Source organism: Carcharhinus amblyrhynchos, chromosome 10 (assembly GCF_965287045.1).
Source record: "Carcharhinus amblyrhynchos chromosome 10, sCarAmb.v2.hapA, whole genome shotgun sequence".
Lineage (NCBI taxonomy): Eukaryota > Metazoa > Chordata > Chondrichthyes > Carcharhiniformes > Carcharhinidae > Carcharhinus > Carcharhinus amblyrhynchos.
Window position 1 is genome coordinate 57,413,520 of NC_137333.1, and position 22,149 is coordinate 57,435,668.

The 22,149-nt window shown below is 40.4% G+C and overlaps 1 protein-coding gene across 5 annotated transcripts in view; it reads left to right on the plus strand.

The window, feature by feature from the left end:
* tenm4 (teneurin transmembrane protein 4) overlaps positions 1-22,149 on the plus strand; it is a 582,746-nt gene that overhangs the window by 485,652 nt on the left and 74,945 nt on the right. For all 5 annotated transcript variants that reach the window (XM_080197086.1, XM_080197087.1, XM_080197090.1 and 2 more), the window contains 2 exons: positions 3,567-3,713; positions 4,993-5,209. In XM_080197086.1, the coding sequence (XP_080053212.1) occupies positions 3,567-3,713; positions 4,993-5,209 (364 nt within the window). The remainder of the gene's footprint in view (positions 1-3,566; positions 3,714-4,992; positions 5,210-22,149) is intronic.

Below are 22,149 nucleotides of genomic sequence, written 5' to 3' on the forward strand. Positions count from 1 at the left end.
ATGTAATTATGATGGAAGAGGGAAAGAGGCTGGAGGAAAATGTAATGACTCTGCACTTAAGTTGATGCTGTTGTCAGGAAAACGAGGAATTATTATACTTTTCCTTTGGTAGTATCACCTGTCATTTTCTTCTTCTGCTGGAAAGCAGGCTGGTAGGGATTTGACTGTTGTAATTAGATTAAGAGACAGAGTGACTGCAAGGGTCTAAAACAACAGCAAGAAGTGGTTTTGACATGTTAATAAGCCAAGAAAAACTTCATTAAGAACTTAACACGGCAATAAAGTAAATAGTTCTGTTTAGATTCAAAGGGAAACATGTATCAGTTGTAAAAATTTTAAGTAAGTCAGGCAAATATAGGGTAAGTTTACTTTTTAAAAGTCAGAATTAAAGGAAAGAATTTGATCAGTTCTGAGAGATTGGATGAAACAATAGAGGATAGAAAGATCAAAAGGAAGAAACACATTTTAAGGAAACAGTGAAACTGTGTGATAGGCTACAGCTGTCTAGATCTCCCAGAACACAACATGGTAATTGGTTACATCTCTCAGAAGACAGCATAGACAAGGCCAGACCCAGAGAATCAGTTCTCGGCCTCAGAGAACACCCTCTAAGCAAAAGAGCACAACATGGTAAAATCACTGGAATTCTGTAGATTTTAGATCTGTGAGAATTTTGACAAGCAGAAAAGAGAAGGTTAATTCTGAGTGCAGTTTAAGTTAAGATCTTTTGAAACTGTTTTAAAGTACTGTTAATTGTGCAAAGTAGTTCTTGTGCTTAAGTGTAATCATTTTTTAATTTTTTTAAATAGATGCTAATATAAAATCATCACAATAGGTCAGAGACAACATTTTTCAATTTTAATAAACCTCTTCATAATGTACAAACTGCAAAAATAAGTTTTGGCAGCTGTTTCAAGTTTCCGTTTGGGATCTGGGCAGCTCAGCATTTACCATCAGCCATACCTCAAAACTGCCCAAACCTGCCTCATCCCCAAAGAATAAAACAGGAATGTAGGTCTTGTGTGGACCTAAATAAGGATATGGCAGAGAATCAGGGACCATTTATGCATGAGGATCAATGCACAATCATCTGCCCACTTTGTCTGTGGCTCTGACTGTGATAGCGCTACTCAACCTTTATGTCATTGGATCATTACAGACAGTATGGGGAATATCTGTTGCAAGTCACATGACAACCCTTCTGGCACAGATATCATCCATTTGGTATTCTGGCACTTCAACGATACAAAAAAAAGCAGCTTACTTTTATGTAATACAATTAACATAGAGTATGCCAATGAGCATCACAATCACAAAAATAACTTGGATAATGAATAATGGCTTTGAGGAAGCTTTTGAAAGTTGTTAGAAAGAGTACAAAATGAAGGGATTCAGCACAAGTATTTCAGATTGTGGTTATGAAAATACTGGTGAAGCATTTGTTATCAAAGATGGTGTAAAGTGAGTAGGGATGGATGGGAAGAGTGAACAGGACTTGGACTAGAACTTAGGGCTGAAGAAGGTTGTTGAGATAGGGAGAGGCATAGCCATGGAAGGACTTGTAGAAGAGGACAAAACTTAAAAATCAATCTTTTGCAGAATGGAAAATAAAAGGAATTCGGAGAGCAAAACTTATTGTGAGCCAATATGCAGTTTATGAAATTTGGAAGAAGTTTCAATTTGTAAAAGGTGGAATTTAAGAAGCTGGCAAGGAAAGCAGTGGAACAAGCAAGTGACAATGGTGTGGAGAGTGGTTTAAATGACAGTGAATGTTGTCACAAGGCAACATGTAGAAAGGGAAAGAAAGGGACCCAGACCTTTGTTCATACCTGAGGCAACTGTTTGAGGGAAGGAGGAACAGCATGGATAGACTAGTATCATAGATTGAAATTTAGTTAAAAGATAAGAATCAGAATTAGGGCTAATGGGTATTGAGCAGGATCTAAAAGTATTAGCTTTTGGAGAGTCAGCGAGAGGCCTGCATTGCCTCTTTTAGAAAGATCAGCCATATTAAGTGCTGGTCAATCATCCACACACCAGCTCCCACCCCTCCAAAATTCCCCAAGAGCTACTGGCCAAGCAGAGGCCAACAGTTCCTCATTGATGTCTGTTCTATGTAGGGAGCAGTGTTACCTGCCAGCATAGACCCAGCAGAGGCCCAGCATCAGTGGGGGACCCAGGAGAGGTGGTTAGAGAAAAGGTCGGGAAGATGGCTCTCAGACGGTCCCTATTAATCTAGTAATGAGTGCTTGACAATGATGGATCCTGTTGGGAGCCTACAATCAAACATTTCAGGATATGTTTTGCAAGCTCCCTGTATGGCAACTGCCCCATCTGCCATTGGTCGAATACTGGTGATGGCAGAATGAGGCCCTTTTGTGGAAAGTAATTGTCAAATGAAGGGTTTCAACTTATGGAGGGAAGTGAAAGGCAGTCCAAGAGACAACCCCCCACCCCCCACCCCCCACTGTAAATTAATAGGCACAAAAATGGGAAGGCAACAGAGTCCCAAGCTAGTACCCACTCACCCAATTAAAAGCCAAATTCACTCTCTAAACTCACCTCATTACACAAAAACTGACCCTGAAACAAAGGGAAATATATTGGATGAGGCAACTGAAAGCTTTGACAAAGAAGTAAGCTTTTCGAATGTGGAAACAGAGAGGTTTAAAGGCAGCATTCCAAAACTTAGAGACTGAACAGCGGAACAAGTGGCAAGAAATGGTGGGACAAAGGGGATTCAAAGAGGATTCACAATAAGCCAACCTCAAAACTTATGAATACAAAAATTGAAGATTTACTAAACAAGAGGAAAAGTATATAAGATTTCAGAAAAATGGGATGGATTGTGGGGACAGGTGGGAGTAGCAGTTGCAACTTAATGTAAATATGTGTGAATTAATGCACTTCCAAAGGAAAATGAAGCAATAGAAGTTTACATTCAAGGAAAAATATTGACATGTGTGGATGCCCAGTGAAACCTAGAAGCAGTTACCAGTTGGGGTATGTGTACATTCATGGCGGTTTGCCAATCTCCAAAAAACCATTAGCCATAATGAGAAACATCAGCTGGTTAGGCATTTGTGAATTGAAATTGAGTACATTAGATAGAAACACTGAGGCTTACTGTGAGGAGGTACAGATTTTTCACCTTCGTCTGCTGTAGAGAAAATCCAGTCCACTGCTCCTTGATGCAGATTATTTTGCATTTGATGCAGATCCAATGTTGCTACATTGTTTTGCAATGGTGTGTAAAGACAGCTTTATTTCTGAAAAGTTTAATGAAGAGCAAATGAATGTTCAGATTTTGGTTTAAGTACTTACTTGGGGAATGGAAAGAAGAACGCTATGCAGTGGATCTTGATCTTTTTACATCTCTCCTATATTTTACTTTCATTGACTTCAATGGGATCCGGGAGAGATGCATAACAGGCTGTTGATTTGTTATCACCCATTTCAGAGAATCTCACAAACTCAAGATCTACTCCAATATGTCCCATATTAAAATGCAACTACTGAAAAACTAAACACATGAGTCTCAATGATGAAACTTGTTTCTTTGACAGAAGGTTGCCCGGGTTTATGTAATGGCAATGGGCGATGCACGCTGGACCAGAACGGTTGGCATTGTATGTGTCAGCTAGGCTGGAGAGGTGCTGGATGTGATACCTCCATGGAAACTGCTTGTGGAGATGGGAAAGATAATGATGGAGGTAAGAGCTGTTTGTGCATTTCATATCTGAAACACTATTAGTAAAAGCAGTGAGACCATAAAATGTTTTGGTGCTGTACAAATAGATCAACAGTTGTCTGTGATCATAATAACTTGTCATTGCTGAATATTCATGTGAATGTTACTGCAAACATTTAATCAGATCTCTGTTGGCCAATGTGTGAACTGTCCTTTACTCTTCAGGAATTCTACGTAAGTTCCCAATTAGCTTTTTTGTTGACGTTGCAGAGTGCAGTATGATAGTGAAGTTTCTTTATTATGTGGGTTTAACTAACATTTTGTTATACATGCCAGTAATAGTTTTGTGATTTTTTTTCACCAAAGTGTAATGTCTGTGGCTGGAAAATGTCTACATGTAACAACAGAGCTGTTGTCTTTGGATAAATCTTCAATTAGAATTTTAATAGCTGATCAGCTGGATCTCTCATTCAGAGCTTAATATCCTCCACATAGAAAGGCAGGAGCTTATTGATTGTTTGTCCTCCCTATGTAGAAATTCAGTGAGGATAGTTCTACACAGTATCAGAAAATGGAAGCACTGATTGGTATCAGCTCTTTGTACATCCTAGTGAACGGTACCATTTAGCCCCAATGATTGGCTTGAGTTGCTCTGCAGCCCTTATTCAGTGCAATGCTGATGCCCCCCTCCTCCATGTACCCCCACTCCCCAAACCGCCATAAATTTTGCTGACTTCTTGTTCCTTTTCTGTTAAAATTTGTAGACTTTGGCTTCTGGCATGTTGCTTTATCCTGTCTGGTCCTTTCTCTTTCCGCTTCCAGTTCCTCCATTTGTATTTTGCAAGAAACTCCCGGAGGAGTTTCTCTTTCCTATTTTATCATGTATTCCCGTCAGCATAAATGTACACTATCTGACCCATCAAAACTAGCTGTGGTAAAGATAATGGATGGTGAGGTGAAGTGTTTGGCATGAAGTTAATGTTTCAATCACAACCAAGTTTTTAATACTTTGCTTTTTGCCTAACAATCCAAATACTACATTCTAGAGGTTTGTTATTTGTACATCTGCGATCTGGTAGTCGAGTCTTTCTTAACATATGCAAAATAAAAGCTTTCACAATAAAGGAGTGGAGTAAAATGCAGGTAAGGAGGTTTTGGTGTGTCACATTTCATTGTAGAAACAGGTCCTCCATTAGTGTGTAAATTAGGTACATGAATTTTGTTGCCATCCAGCCCCAAATCATTTTTGCTCTCTCATTTTAATGAATTTGCTAAAGATATCTTGGTTCTTTCTGTACCAGATGGCTTAATAGATTGCATGGACCCTGACTGTTGCCTTCAGCCTTTATGCCACGATAATCCACTGTGCCTCGGATCACCGGATCCTCTTGATGTTATTCAGCAGACACAGATGCCAACTTCACAACAGAACCTTCGATCCTTCTACGACAGAGTCAAATTCCTCATCAGCAAGGATAGCACACATGTGATCCCGGACGAAAATCCTTTCAACAGTGGGTAAGGTCTTTCAGAATAGGCATTTTAAAAATACGTTTGTAGCATAAATCTAAAATAACATAAAATCTCGGTTTGCACACGCTTTCTGTCAACTTTTCCCATGACAAAAGCAGGTCTTTACATTGTATCGGAAGCCTATATAAGCATTTATTGTTCTAAGACTTTTCTGCTAGTGGAGTTGCTGCAGCATCCTTGCTGGTGGGATGGTTCAATTACAACATGTCAAGTTTAACATTAGACAATTCCCATTATAAATGTGTATATACAGGAATTCTTAATGGAAAAATAAAAACATATTATGTAGCATTAATGTTGGGACTAAATTATATCTGCATGCCATGGTCAAAGATAGCCCTTGGTTTTTAACCCAGCAATACACAGAATCAAGTAGTTATGGATTTTATATAACAGAATATTTATTGTTTTATATTTTTTGTAAAACTTAAACATATTTTGCAGTTAGGTTTATTCTGGTGATAAAACTTTCAAAATAAAATCATAGAATTGTTACAATACAGAAGGAGGTAATATGGCCCATGTTCTGTGCCTGATCTCTACAAAGCAATTCAATTAGCCCCATTCCCTGCTCTTTCAATGTAACCCTCGCTAGGAGTAGTGGAATATGTAGGTAGTCTGGAATGAGACAGCAGACAGAAGTAACAAGGATCACCATATTAAGCATGCAATGAATTGCCTGTGTTGCTTTTGGCAGCTTGTCAAGTTGCATTATGTCTTGTTACATTCTGGGAATTTTTACACTGGATCATTTCCTCTGGTTCAACATCATAAACCACTGCTAAGAACAAGTGCTCACTCCTATAGCACAGTGCATGCCTTTACTTGCCAACTATCTCAGTAAATGTGGTAAGCTCAGAGATCAATTAAGGCACTTCCATTGCTCTATTCCAGGAAGTACTACATTCCCTCATGATTTCCTTCACTTGAGTAGATGGAACAATAATCATTCCACCAGAGTGTGGTTTTAAAACTACTAGTCAGATTTATTCTAACTGATAAATAGAGGAGGAGAAACAATTAACAGATTTACATTATTTATGTGTTTAATTATGTATTCTGAGAATATCGAAATTTAAAAAAACCTCCTGTTCTGAGACAACCTCAAAACATGGTGTATAATTAATTTCATGACAGTTTGTTTGCATGAAGTCTCAGGCTTGCCTTTATGTAGTAGCTTTAGATTAACTGCAGACTGTGAGAAAAACCAACCTTAGCTTAGAATCTCTGCTTCTCTTACCACCTGCCATTGGCTTGTGTTGGAAGGATTTTGCAGGTTAATAACAAAGAACAATACAGCACAGGAACAGGCCCTTCTGCCCTCCAAGCCTGTGCCAATCACGTTGTCCTAGCTAGACCAACCCCTCTATTCACCGTGTTCATATGTCTATCAAGATGAGTCTTAAATGTTACTAACATAACTGCCTCAACCACCTCACTTGGCAGTGCATTCCAGGCCCCCACCACCCTCTGTGTAAAAAAACTTCACCTGCACATCTCCACTGAATCTTTACCCCTTATCTTGAACTTGTGTTCCCTTGTAATTGTCATTTCTGCCCTGGGAAAAAGCTTCCAACTGTTCACCCTATCGATACCTCTCATAATTTTATAAACTTCTATCAGGTTGCCCCTCAGCCTCCATCTTTCCAGAGAGAGCAATCCCAGTTTATTCAATCTCTCCTCATAGCTAATACCTTCCATATCAGACAACATCCTAATAAACCTTTTCTGTACTCTCTCCAAAGCCTCCATGTCCTCAATCTATACTCAACCTGTGAACCATGTTATGAATGCACTTTGACCATCAAGTCCTGAGGTGGGATTTGAATCCGGAACATCTGGTTCAGAGCAAGGGATGCTACCCACTGTACCACAAGACCAATTTCAAATGAGAGTAATATATTATTTTAGGATTGAACAAGATAAATTTGTTGTTAATGAGGTATCTAGATCAGAATAACATGGAAGTTATAAGTATTTTCCTTCTGTTTTTTTATTTTGTTCTTCTTTAACTGCAGCAGGCAGAAAGCAAGAGAGGAGTTTTTAGGAATGAGTTCTTTTTATTGGAACATGGGTCTTGAAGATGGGCTGTATGATGTTGATACCTAAACTCCTGATATTAATTATAAATTCCTTTGCCTGTTATTTTAACAGGGATACTACAGGTATGCTAATATCATGTGATATAATTTCAAAATCATGATGGAACATTCTGCTTCGTAATTGAGAAATGCAAATTATTTCCATTTGTAGATGAGCCAGGTTTTAAGACAGTCTTCACTGGCCCTCAAGATCATTACATTAAAAATGCCATCAATGCTTTCATTTACAGTTTTGGTGACCTATTTACTCATTTGTTCAGAGACCCAGTTTATATTCTGATGTATTGGAAGTCGTTGCATGGAATGCCACTGGCACAGGAACAAGCATTTTTCAGTCAACAGACTAATTGCATTTAATGGCCAGGGCTTTGCAATGAGAATAGTGATGAGGCTATCGGTGCTCACCATTATTACGAAGTAAACCAGATAGTAATTTCCAGCACTTGCACATCCTAGTTATACACAAAAATCTGGAAGTTGCTGTCGACCTGTTCTGCTCCTTCACAAGCTTTATAACATCAATAACTTGCTGAAAGATTTAACATTAAAACACATAAAGGGTGCAAAATTTATGGTACCTACCCACCAGATACTAATTAAATGTGCAAGAAGAAATTAGAGTTTGCTAACTCACTTGTTTTTGTAGATGTTTAATAGAGTAAAAGACTTAATTGGCGAAAACAACCTCTGCCACTGAAATTTACTTTTACAAATGTGGAATCACATTCCGTGAGGTTTGAATAATTGTTGGATTTTTTAAAAATAGTTAATGATTTCTTTTTCACTTTTGCTTTTTGGTTCTTCTATGTCTATTAATCCCATTTTTTCTTCAGTGTATGATTTTACATTGAATTCGATATTCTACTCTACAGTTGTTGGATTAAATTCTGCATTTCGCATAAAGGATTCTTCAAAATGATTATAGAAGATACAAGCTCTTATTTGCCCTGTTGACACTGATACCAAATCCCATGTAGACAGTGCCATGCTGAATTTACTTCCTCAATCCCAGCTTTGCCACATAAAAACTCACTAAAATTCTGTGGGCAGCTGGAAGTGTAATGAACGGTGAGCACTGTTAATTTACGCCGTTGTCCTCAAAATCTGAGCCATTAGGTTTTAACTGGACTAGAGCTAAAACGTGTTTATAGCCGTTTACGATTAATGCTTCGTTCAAAAAAGCATAAACAATGAATGATAAGGTCATTCCAATTACTGTGAGTAATGAGGTAAGAGGTGTGAGGCATGATAAGCCACAAAACAATTTGATAATTATAACGTTGTTTGGAATAAGCTGAGATACTGTTTTGATGCATGCAAAGTAAACAGAACAGTGATATATTTCAGGGAGTATCAAAGTGCCTTGGATTTATCTTAATGTCAACAGTTCAAATATTCAGTGAAAAAGACAGAGCAGTTAACTGGTGCTTTGCATTTTCCAGTATCTTGGGACCAATGGCATGTATTCGTTTTGTTAATTAATATCATTATTGAAATTAGGGATTCTAGCTGCAGGTCATCTCTATTAGTAACTGAAAGAGGAAATATTGTTTCCTACTTACTATTTAGGGATCATTGTCTGAAATTACTATATGATTTCATCAATGAAATTAATTATTCACAATCTTTTAGATAGAATTCTCCTTCCACTACTTTGGGATCTCCATACCACACGCCATCCATGGCTCAGATTTAATTGTTCTCAGCTGTCACTGAGCTGCCACAAGACAAATTTGACCTGAGGACAGATCTCTGTTTCCCCACCCTCATACAGAAGACCTTCATGTTCCCCTACTTCAGTCACAACCCATTTTATGGATTGTAAGATCAAATTAAACTTCCCCAGGACTAATCAGACAATACAATAATGGTAACATTGCCTTTAATTATTTTCACCTCGCTTTATTAACTTAAAGGAACTGCTAGTACGGGGTTTTCCCAGACAATGACCCCTCAGTAGTGAGTAGGAAACAATATTTCCTCTTTCAATTACTAAGCGATGACCTGCAGCTAGAATCCCTAAGTTCAGTAATGATATTAATTAATGAAACATGCCACTGGTCCCAAGTCAGTGAAAAAAAAATCATCCATTTACCTTACACCATCTACCTATTGAAAATTAATTGTTAGGATGTGGCCTTCAAGGCCAATATTTATTTCCCATCCCCTGGTGCCCTTGAGAAAGTCATAATGAGGCACCTTCTTGAACCACTGTCTGTGTGGTGAAGGCACTCCTGCCATCCTGTTAGGTAGATTCTGCAGCTTCTGGCCACTCCTGCCACAAAATCTGCTATCATTGTATGTTCATCTGCCTTGCACTATCCTCACATATTGTCTGCGATATCTGTCATCCAACTACACCTAGGTCAACTCTCTTCCTGCTGCTGTCCACTTTGCCCTCTGGAAGATATCTCTGTAACTTTTCCGCTCTGATCAAAAGGGCGAAATACTGATCTTGTCTGGATGTCACTCTATGTCTAGCACCTCTTAATTTGTCCAACATTGTATGCACGGATTATTTTAGCATATGTTTTAGCATCCACATTTAAAAGACATCTATTTCTTTCCTCAGGTCTTAACTTACTGCCCAGGTTTCTGAGGCAGCCAGGAAATGAATAGAATGTAGCTTATTCGATGTTTTTCCTTGTAACAAACTTGAGTTTTCCTGTCGTTAACACATCTTTCAGCTTTACAATTATCCCTATCTTCTTCAAGTTTCAGCATCACATTTACTATATTGTGTTACCATTTGTCCAAAATAGACAAACTTGCCTACTTGCTCTAATGTCACACAATCCACCTTAATCTTCACTCAAATTTCTTCTAAGGTATTCCTTCTAACTCCCATTGTTTTTGGCTTGCTGATGTTCATACTAAATCCACTTCTAGAATGTAGTTAATCTTCGATATTTTGAAGGGCCTCTTCTGAATCTGTGTGTAGCGCTGTATTGTCAACGTATGTTGTTATGTCGGGTAGACAGTGCCAAGATTTTGATCCATTAAGGAGCTGTAATAAATTTCTAAGATAGGACGATGTATGATTTGGAAGTGATAATATTCTTATGCGCCTGCTACCCACGTCCTTCTAGATGATGGAAGTTGCTTACATTTTTGGGAGGCTCACTGAGACCTTCCACTTATTCTGTGAGCAGTACACAGTATAGTCACTATGTGCCAGTGATGGAAGGAGAGGGTGTTAAAGTTGGCAGATTGGATGCCAATCAATTGAACTGTCTTGTTCTGGATGATGTTGAGTTTCCTGAGTGTTGTCACAGCTGCACTGTTAATGAGATGTAGATGAAGGCCTGATCCCTCATGCCAGGTTCTCCATGATGCCAACACATTTGGAACAACGTGGCATGCAAATGTCAGGACTCACCTAAACAATAACTGGGGCTTCCTTTGGAGTTTGGGATGGAGGCCACTAGCAACCGTGGTCCACAGCGCAATATAGCATTGGGTCAAGGGTGCATCAACAGATTAATCTTCCAGATTTGGTGTCCTGGGAGGGGTCCATCTTCCAACCTCAGAATGTTCCCACAGATCCATCTTCATTTTTAGGAGGTCTTTCTTCAATGGTAGGTCAGTGATGCTGGACACCTTTTCAATATGATATCCAGAAACAACAGCAGACCACCACCTTCAGGCCTGTCCCGCTACAGAATATGGCAGTAAACACCTGAATGCATAATTAATGAGGTTGGAGCTGGAAAATTTGGCATGTTTCCCTGCCAAACCTCCACACGGGAAACATTCCTGCCTCCATCATGGGCCTTAGCCCCAAAGTGGGAGAATTCTGCCCCCATGTTAGTTCTAAGTTTCTAAGTCCTTGTTATGTCAGAAAGAAGAATGGTCCTAATGCCATCCACTGGAGAGCATCACTGTGTTTCCCTCCAATCCGAAAACTAAGTTTATGTACAGAATTTTCCCTGTTTTACGCAGAGTGTGGCAGCAGACTGGAAAAGCGGCATTGAAACTGCCAGCTTCAATGGTGGCTTTCTCCACCATATTGTTCAGACTTAGTCAAAAAACTTGAAGGCGTGAGTCCCACAATGTCATAACAGTGAGGCGGACTCTGACTGAGTCCCTCCCACCAGCAACTTGGCTTTAGCAAGATTGTGGTGCCCCTTCTGGATGTACACAGTCCCTGGGGGCCGTGCACGGGTACTTATAGTCATAAACCCCTTCCACCCCTGAGAAAAGCACTCCTCCATCAGGTCTGCTGCTAGGTGCGCACCATAGGAGCTTAGTTGTCAGGTAAGGTAAAGGTGAATGGATTACATAATGGAGGGGGTGATCGAGCATTGAGGCCTATAATAATTTGCAAATTTCTTATATTGGGGTTCCCAACATTCAACATCAGGTTTCCCATTACATCATTGGCACTGACAATTGTGACAAGACTTCCTGCCAACATAAAGCGCGATATTAGCCACTGGTGAGATTTTCCATGCCCATCATTAAACCTGCCTGAGAAGAACAGGAGCAGCAATTCCTGCTTTCTGTCCCTTTGCCAATTTTACGTCCATAACGCCACCATCTCTTTAATCCCATAGATAAATTTTGCTAACGTGTTGTACTTTGTCAAATTCTGCAGTCTATAAGCACAATAATAGTGATACTACCCTCATCAACCCTCTCCATTACTTCATCAAGGAATTGCAGGAAGTTTCAAATTTACTGATAGAACAAGTACAATGCACCTTTGGTGTGTAAGTGTGCAGTCAAAAAGTAGCAAAATTCAGAAACCATCACACGCTGGCATTGCTTAAATTTTCTGATACTTCTTTTAAGATCTTTAATTTCTTTCTTGGCAGGCAGTTTCCTTCAGTTGGAACATTCTTGGTCTTTTCTTGGACTGTCATCAATCCCAGCCACAAATATTTGACAGGAAGTTTGTTTCCAATGAGACAAAGTGCTTTGGGTATTTGACTCTTCCCACATGATGGAGTATTCTTCCAGAGAAAGCTACTCCATCCAGCTGCTTAGCCAGGAACCTTTGAAGCTTGATCTCACCGGGGATAGACAGACACGAGTAGCCCAAGAACTTGAGACTGTAACACACTTTGGAAAAAAACAATATATCTTTTGCACTACTCATCTGTATTTGTATAGTGCTGCTTTCATACCTGGCATTTTTGATGTTTCTTTTAGGAATGGTGATGGGAGAGTAACGTGATTTATGGTGTAGGTGTTACTCAGTCAAAGCCTATTGTGCATTTATAGCACAAATTATACAGCTGACAACAAAGTAAATTATATTTTACTGCAATATAATTGTTAGAATGCCCAGAAATTACATTTTATAATGAGCTCAGGCTCAATTTTGTTATCACCACATCCTGATTAATATATTTTTCACTGTCAGTTATCAGCCTTAGCACAGTGGGAACAGATTCGAAGATCATTAATTCAAGCTGACCTCCAAAGCAAATGATCCAGGCTGACAATTCAAAGCAGTTATGGGGAAGTGTCAGAAAGGCAGAGGTGCCTTCCTTCAGATGACATGTTAAGTCAAGGCTTCATCTGCTGTCTTAAGTGGATGCTAAAGATCCTTTGGCACCAATTCAAAGAAGTGTAGGGAAATTCTCCGAGTATCCTGGCCAACATTTGTCCCTCAATTAATGTCACAAAAACACAACATGGCCTTTATTTAATTCTGCTTGTGGGATCTTGCTGTGCATAAATTGGCTGCTGCCTTATAATAACAATAACACCTCAATAGTACTTCACTGGCTGTAAAGCACCTCGGCAATTCTTGAAGTCATAAATAAATTCAATCGGCGGGATCTTATCAAAAAAGTACCAGAGAAGCAGGCAGGTTTTCTCAGCAGATCTTATGGGATTTTGTCAAAAAAACAGGAAGGTGTTTTTCACATCGTCATTTTGAGAGCTTAAACATACTGGCAGAGCCAGCTGCACTGAGATGGGGTAGGGGGGTGGCTCGGATCAGACCAGGAGATAACCTCTCCCCCAAACACACACCACGGAGGTCTTAGGGGCATCTCACCTTCCCCCCACCGCCCTCCACTCAACCTGTTGTAAAACTTGCTGTAGTTACATTTCGTCAGCAAGGTACAAAAATGTAGTGAAGGGAGAAGATGTGGCAAGGGGGTGGTCTTCAATTAAATTTAAATTGATTAAAGTGGATGTAAATCAGGTTCTCATTATGGGCGTGAACTTGATTACATTGCTGGGATGGCAAAAATCGGAAATTGCAATCTCATTGGTGAGATTCGCGATTTCCGGGTTTTACTGGAAGTTGAGTCCCCGCCCAGCCCGCAGATATTGGGTGGGATTTTACGGCCCCACTCCTGTCATATTCTCTCCTCACTCCCGCCATCGAGCCTGCCAGCAGCGACATGGGAGAATTCCACCCATGGTTTCTCAGCAAACTGGCCTTTTTCTGTCACCATACAGGAGCTTAAGAGTTTAAACTATGTTGACTTAGACTGTTACACCTGCTCACTCTGGTAACAAGAATATTTGAACTAATTACCAGACGCTAGTCCAGTTTGAGTGAAGCTTCTCTGATCACACACCTAGGCCATCTTGTTTGTTCATGTGTGCTGAGGTCAAAGGACATTTCCATTGTCTGCTCCTTAACCGCTCTGATTCCATGGCGGGCAGGGCATTAGAATTCTGGCGACTGAGTGCAGGCTCAAGATCGCCCTCTATAGAAATGCAAATACTTTCTTATTTATACCTTTTCAATCTTGGTGACACTTTTGTCCTTTGACCAGCAACTGGATGGAGAAAGTGATGATCATTCAGCAAAATGTTCTTGATTATTTGTAAGTTATATATTGATAACATTAATAATTTATTACTGACCATCGCTAGATTGATTTTCAGAACACATACATGGACTGTACTTCACCTTTTATGCACCATTCAGTGAGCAATTATTCATAACAGTAGTTGCTGCAGAGCCTATCAGATCAAATTAATCTAATATATATGAGAAACCAAGAACACAAATTGGACCATTCAGAACTAAATTCCAGTTTTTGTTGCCTGTGAATCCATCCTTCAAGTGATTTTACTTGTTGTCAATGTTTTGCATTTTAAAGTTTGAAAGTATCTATTGAAGCCACATATATTTAAATTAGCCTGTTTAAGATGCTGTCAAGTAGTTTGTAACTTTTAGTATTTTTGATTTAAAATTGTATTAAAACAATACATACATTTATTTGCTTTGTACTATAATTTTAACTTTTTAGTGAAATTCTGCTAACCAGAATTTCAACTGCTCTTAATGTAAAAATAGGATTGATGATTTTAGAACTAGGCTGATTGGAAAGAACAGGCACATTTTCCTCACAGATAATATTATGTAAAAATATTGAAAGAATTGGTGGCAGGTGGATTCTTTGCAGTCGTATTTAGCTTGTTTGCGGTGTAATTGCTTTTAGCCAAGGTCTCCTGAAGGAAAAGATTGACTAAATTAGCATTAACTTTGGTTCCCAGGGACTGGGTATATTGTGAGAAGTTGATCTTGCCTCCAGTAAGGACAAGTTATCCTACAAAAGGCCAGATGCTTACAAGACAGTGTTAATTGTTTTCTGAATGGGGCAAATGTATATGCCAAGGGAGCTCACAGTTTGCAGATCTAATTGAGCAAAGGCATGGAAACACTGCTGTGGGCTCCTTCTCCAGAAGTGTTTGCTGAGCTAATATTTTATGCCAGAGATGGTAGAGATAAACATAAACACCAGCTTGATTACTGTGACTTCCAGTTAGACATTATTTAGGGTTGTTTTTTAACCAAATGAAGGTGATTTGGAAACAATTCTGGGAGTGTTGTTAGTGGGCAGGGGTGGATGCATGCTTTTAAAGTCCAGTAGAAACTAACCCAATTTAAGCAGGGATTGAAGTAAAATATGAACATTGTTTGAGGAAAATTCAGGGTTTTTGTTGCGGATCAGGCATCAAAATTCTGCATCCTGCACATCTTACAAAAGTGGGCCAATATGATGGAAATGTTACAGCTGACCACATTAACATGTTACAGGCTTTGCCAATGCTGTATTTGGAATTATTGAGTACGTGATAAAATGCTGTAAGCTGTCACCATAATTAATCTTTCACTACATTTCCAGCAGAAGCAGTGAGTCCGTTCTAATGATTGTTTCTCCTGCAAGCCAAGTTTCTATCAAATCGTTGTCAGGCCGTCTCAATTTCTGTATCCAATTTCAGTAGCACACTTGAACAAACAAGATGGCCTAGATGTGTGATCAGAGAAGCTTCATCCAAACTGGGCTAGTGCCTGGTAATTAGTTCAAATATTCTTGTTACCAGAATGAGCAGGTGCAACAGCCTAAGTCAACATAGTTTAAACTCTTAAGCTCCTGTACGGTGACAGTAAAAGGCCGGTTTGCTGAGAAACCATGGGTGGAACTCTGCCATGACCCCACCGGCAGGCTTGATGGCGGGAGTGAGGACAGAATATGGCAGGAGACTCCGAAATCGGATTTACACTGACGTCAATTTACAGCAGGATCTTCCGCTGTTGACCACAATGGTGGGTGTTAAAACCTGCCAGAGTCCAACATGAGCCTCATTTGCATCCCATTCATGGGCTGTAGATGAAGGTCTGACTGCACTCCTTCCCCCATTAAGCCAGATTTTCCATGATGGCAGCAGGATTACATGCCAGTGTGAAACACGTTCAGAACAACGAGGTGTATAAATGTCGGGACTCACCCGAACAATGCCTGGGCTGTCTACAGAGTTCAGTCGTGGGTCAGGGGAGCATCTCTATGTGAGCCTTCCAGATTTGGTGCCCTGGAGGAGGTCCGCCTTCCAGCCTCAAGAGTGTTCCTTGAGATCCATCTTTGTCCTGAGAAGGTCTCAGAGTGCTCCCAGAGGTCTATCTTCGCTTTCAGCAGCCCACCTTCTTTCTTCAATACTGGTGTAGAGTGTTTTCAAGATGGCACCCAGACATGATGATGGACTATGCACCATCCTGGCCGACCCCGCCACTGCCTACAATGTGAAACACCAGCTGTATAATTAATGCAGTACGAACGCTCCACATTCCTGCCCCGCCACTTCACTGAGACTGGGATTTTCCCGGAATATCAGCAAAGGTCAACGTCGGGTGGGAAAGGTCGTGTTGAAGCACTGGCAGCAATGGTAGCTTTCACCACTATGTAGTCCAGGGCTCTGAAAGAAAAGCTTAATTTGACAAATCCCACAGCATTTCACTGGTGGGATGACCTCTGATTTGCCTGCTTTGCCAGCGACTTAGAAATTGAGGATCTGACCCCCATGCACAGTGAGCAAGCCAGTTCACCCTGGCATACCCCTGGCACTGCCTGTGCATGTCTCTGGCAATGCCCAGTCAAGCTTCACATTGTTCTGTCATCAGGTCACCATGGATGGATTTTTTGATGGGAGGATGATTCCAGCATACAGGCTTTATCATGACATGCTAATGTACTCAGTCAGGTTAAACATTGTGAAATGTAGTTGATCACTGATGAGGAAGGGGATAATCATGTCATGCACTCACATCAACGTGAAACACAAATTTGCACTTATTGCAATATTTTTCATTCCTGTCTCCGTATCTGCCTGACACAGATTGGAGCTGAAAATCCTGGCCTTCATCTCAAAATGGGAGAACACCTAATTTTCAGCACTTTCCTCAAGGAACTAGGGTTTATACATTTGTCCATTTGCTAATTTACACAAGAAAATAGATATGAATATGAAAACCTAATGTACTCGCATCTAGATTTCAATCAAGTTAGCACAGCCAGCTGATCAGCTGAATTGTTATTTGTGGAGGCCTAATCAGTGTAAATTATTAATGACTTTCAATCCAAGTTAACAATATATTCATACAATTCCGCTGCTCCTTCCTGAGCTGTGAAACAACTAATCAGGTAGTTTAATTCAATTTAGCAATATTTGGATCCTGAACCCTGCCAGGTTTCAGAATGAAGAAGATATTAGTTAAGTGATTGTAGGATGCAGCAACTGATTGCTGTAAACAAATTGTTGGCTGTTCTCCCTAACCTTCAAAGCAATGGCACAATTACATCAAGATTAACTATGTAGCATAGAAGTAAATTGTAAAACCTATCAAATTCAGTTTACAAATATTCCATTTACCATTTCTAATACAATGGAAACCAGTGCAAATGAGATTTCTCTGACAGACCATGAGTGATATTGATAACAACAAAGTTAATTGTAAGGGACTGGAGTTATTTGCCCTTTGCACTTCGAATGACATCTGTCTTTGAAAAAGCTAGAATATTGCAGAAGTCAGCTTTTTCTTGATTGGGCATGAGCAAATTTCATGCAGCAGCTTTTTAATTAATGGGAACAAAATATTACTGAGTCTTCTGTAAAAGCTAAACTGGGTGGTATTTCCAATTAGAACAGAAACGAGTTCTGAATGACAGCATGCACAGAGTTACAGCACTTAGTGACACTGCACATGTTTAACCTGTCAGGAAATGATTGCATTTTAGTGACTGACAGAATAGAGTTCATTCTCTGATGCTAAGAGCATGACCGGATGTGGCACTGAGCCAAACAGACCAAGAAGGTCCAAATTACATTGCACAGGCTCAGAGAAGAAAATGTCAGCCAGAGTTTCCAATCACTCGCTGAATCTTACAACATAGGAAAAGAGCATTCATCCCATCAGGCCCACTCCTTTCCTCTTCTGCACTGCCCTACAGTTTTCCCCCTTTTGAGTATTTATCCAATGTCTTTTTGAAAATTGTAGTTTGTGCATTCCAGAATCACAGAATTCTACAGTGCAGAAGGAGGCTATTTGGCCCATTGACTCTGCACCAACCACAATCCCACCCAGGCCCTATCCCCATAATCCCATCCATTTACTAGCATGGCCAATCCACCTAACCCGCACATCTTTGGATTGGGGAAGGAAGCTGGAGCACCTGGAGGAAACCCGCGCAGACACAGGGAGAACACGCAGACTCCACACAGACTGTGACCCAAGCCAGGAATCGAACTCGGGTCCCTGGAGTTGTGAGACAGCAGTGCTAACCACTGTGCCGCAGTGCCACCCCTTGTATGTAACAACTCACTGCATAAAAAAACAATGTCCTCTGGTCAAACCAGGTTTCCCACTGGTTCTTTTGCTAATTACCTTCTCCTATTATCTGATGTAATCTATAGATCCTGCTGAAAAAAATAATGTGCACGCATGTCAAATTAGAACAGAATTAACTGGTGCTCCCACCCAACCAAATGGCTTGCTGATATGCAATCTGTATGCTTACAATAAAGAATATGTAAAATATACAAATAAGGAGCAGGAGGAGGTCACATGGCCCCTCGATCCTGCTCCATTATTCAATAAGGTCATGGCTGATTTGCCTGTAATTCCTGACTATCCCCCATAACTTTACACCTCTTCAAGGAGGCAGAGTCTTTGAAAATATTCAAAGACGCTGCTACCACCACCTTTTAAGCAAGCGAATTCCAAAGACGCACTATCTTCTGAGGGAACAGAATTCTCCTCATCTCTTCTTTAATGAGTGACCCCTTATTTTTAAAAAGGGATCCCTCGTTCTAGATTCTCCCACAAGAGGAAACATACACCCTAAGTAGTGGTATGAGTGAGGTATGCTGATATCTTTGAAAACCTTCAGGAGAAATCATAGAATGATAGAATCCCTACTCTGCAGATATAGGCCATTCGGCCCATTGAGCCTGCACCAACAACAATTCCCCCCCAGGCCCTATCCCCACAACCCCACATATTTACCCTGCTAATCCTCCTGACTCTAAGTGATAATTTAGCCGGGCCAATGAATCTAACCCGCACTCTTTGGACTGTGGGAGGAAACCTATGCAGATACGGGAGAACTCCACACAGGCAGTCACCCTAGGCTGGAATTGAACCGGGTTCCCAAGCACTGTGAGGTAGAAATGGGGAGATTGAAAGGCAACGTAATAATGAAATCTGATTTTCGGAGTGTGTTTTGCATTTGCTTTACTGAAAATGAAATGTTAGCTTTTGGTGTATTTCATGAAAAGTAATAAAGAGCTGAGCTTAACTGCATCAGCAGTATTGTATTTGTCCAAGGACTTTCTGTGCCTTCCATGGGGCTACTCAGTAGAGCGATGTTCTAAAACTGGTGCCCCATCTTAGTAAGGACATTTGTTGTTGTTCCTACTGGCTTTTCATAGAACAGGACTGAAGGTAAACCAGGATTTCACCCTTCTAGGTGAAGGATGCAAGCAGATAATTGGAAGAAAATGAGACTGCTATGTACAATGGTTATTTTTAATGTTGCTGTCACTTAGCGTATGGCAGAGAAAAGCACGATAGAGAAATGGAAACACAAACTAAATGAGAAAAATGCCAGTACAGAATGGCAAGGTTAAAAACCTGATCCAGAAACGTCAAAAAACAACGTAATAATAACTAGAATTAATAAACATGAGAAGGAGAATAGGCAGGTCAGAGAAAGAGTTCAAAGTGCGTTCAGATGGCAGATGGGGGAATCTTTTGAATTTTAGTGTGTTGACACCAAACTACTACTTTTCCCCTCAGATGCTCATTCAGTCAATGGGCAGGATTTTACAACCTCGCTCATCCCGAAACCGAAAAATCCCACTCAAGGTCAATGGACCTTTCCATGTTCCGCCCCTTGCCCGCTCCAATTCCTGTGGTGGGTGGGATGGTAAAATTCCAACTATTATGTGAAGGCATCAAGCAGCGCTAAAGGTTTCCATGTGTGTGAGAGAGAGTGAAAGAGAATCAGAGACTCATGTCCGTGGACTGCTCCCATGTATTTGTGACATCTAAAAAATAAGAGGGAAAGGACAACTGAAGGATGAGCAATGCTGAAATGGCAAGAATACCAAATAAATAATTTTCCTCAGTTTTCAAGGTTCTAGTAAACAGGAAATTGCAATAGTGAAGAAGACTAATACAACAGTTAAGATAGGAATGTGAGAAATACCAGAGAATCCAACTAAAATTACGTGTGACACCCTGAGCCTAAGGTGGATTCCAACCACAGCTACTCAAAGAAGCTATGCAAGAGTTAGCATTGGCGTGAGTATCCATATATAAAAACTATAGAAAAAATAGTGCCAGAGAACTGACAAACAGTTGAAGCAATTTTTATCTTATAAAAAGAGCACATTTAAATGGTATCTCTCACACCCTCAGGATGTCCCTGAGCACTTTACAGCCAATGATGTATGTTTGAAGTACAGGCATTTGCATTGTAGGAAATGCAGCAATTTGCAAACAATTAACTCCCACAAACAGCAATGTGTTAATGACCAGCTTGTTTTTGATTATTGTTTAAGGGATACATATTGGCCAGAACACTTGGGATAACTCACCCCATTATCTTCAGGGTGGTGTGATGAGGGGATGGGGGTTATTTTCCACCCCCGCTTCTGACAGGCAGGACTGGCAGAGGATCAAACTGGAAACTCAAAATGGTTTTTACACCAGCGGGACATCCCTACTCGATTGTCTCCATCGTCCCCATGACGGAACAAGCTTCCCGCCTTACAATGATGGAACCCCATTAAAATATATTTTAACATAGTTTGCAGGCTTCCCTGCTGCAACGTTTCCCCCATCCAGCAGCATGACATCACGTTGGTGTGCTTTACACCAGGTTTTTAAAAACAAGGAACTGGTGAAAAAAACCTGCTGGAGGCCAGTGCCCAGTGGGTAGAGTGTCATGCCCAGGCAGCACCCTACCTCTGCCCCACTGCCCTCAGGTAGTGCCAGAGGGTCCATGGGGGTATGGTCAGGGGGGAATGTTCCTTGTATCTATTTTATCATCTTGACATTGTAGTGCCATTTAAAAAGAACCTAGGTCAGTGATGGGATGGGCTCCCTAGTGTGACATTGTGGGACCCCCAGCCCTTCATTTTTATTGCCTGTGTTTAAAATTATGAGGGGAAAAGCCGGCAGTGCAGCGTATCCTGCCTGAGTTGACATTTATACAAAAAAAAGAGAAAATTCTGCAGAGGATGTTTTCTGTCCACCTGAAAGTCCAGAAGGAACCTGGCTTTGACACCTGATCGAATGACTGCATCCCCAGTGGTGCAGCACTGTTTCAATACTGTGCTGGAATGTAAGGTTTAATCATTTTACTTAAGTCCTGGACTGGAACCCACAGCTTTTTGATTCATGGTGACAGTGCTACTAACTGAGCCACGGCTAATGCTGATGAGGTGGAGACGCTAGCATTGGACTGGGGTATAGCACAGTAAGAAATTTCACAACATCAAGTTAAAGTCCAACAGGTTTATTTGGAGTCACGAGCTTTAAGAGCGCTGCTCCTTCATCACTTACCTGATGAAGGAGCAGCACTTTGAAAGCTTGTTTTTCCAAATAAACCTATTGGACTTTAACCTGGTGTTGTGAGACTTTTTACCATGGCTGATGCTAGCAAAGCTGAAATGAATCCAGACAGTCTAAAGAGCTATTTCTTACTGTCAGTCGAGGAAGAGATACTTGAATTGTTCCATAAGGGTGACAACAAAACATTGTGGGTCAGACAGTAAAATAAAAACAGTCAGCATGGATTTCAAAAAGAAAAGTCTTGTTTAATCAACTTTGCTGAATTCTTTGAAGAAATCACGGAAACAGTAGAGATGATTGTTGGGTGCAATGCAGTTGATGTGGCATACATGAACATTCAGAAGGCCTTCATTAAGATGTAAGAGTGTTATGATCGTGTTAGGGTCTATTAACATTAAGAGAAGAAATCCAAACCCCAACTATTGACCCACAGAACTTTGCCCTACAAACTACTGTATATTTCAAGAGAAAGCAAAGCACGATTAACTTGATGG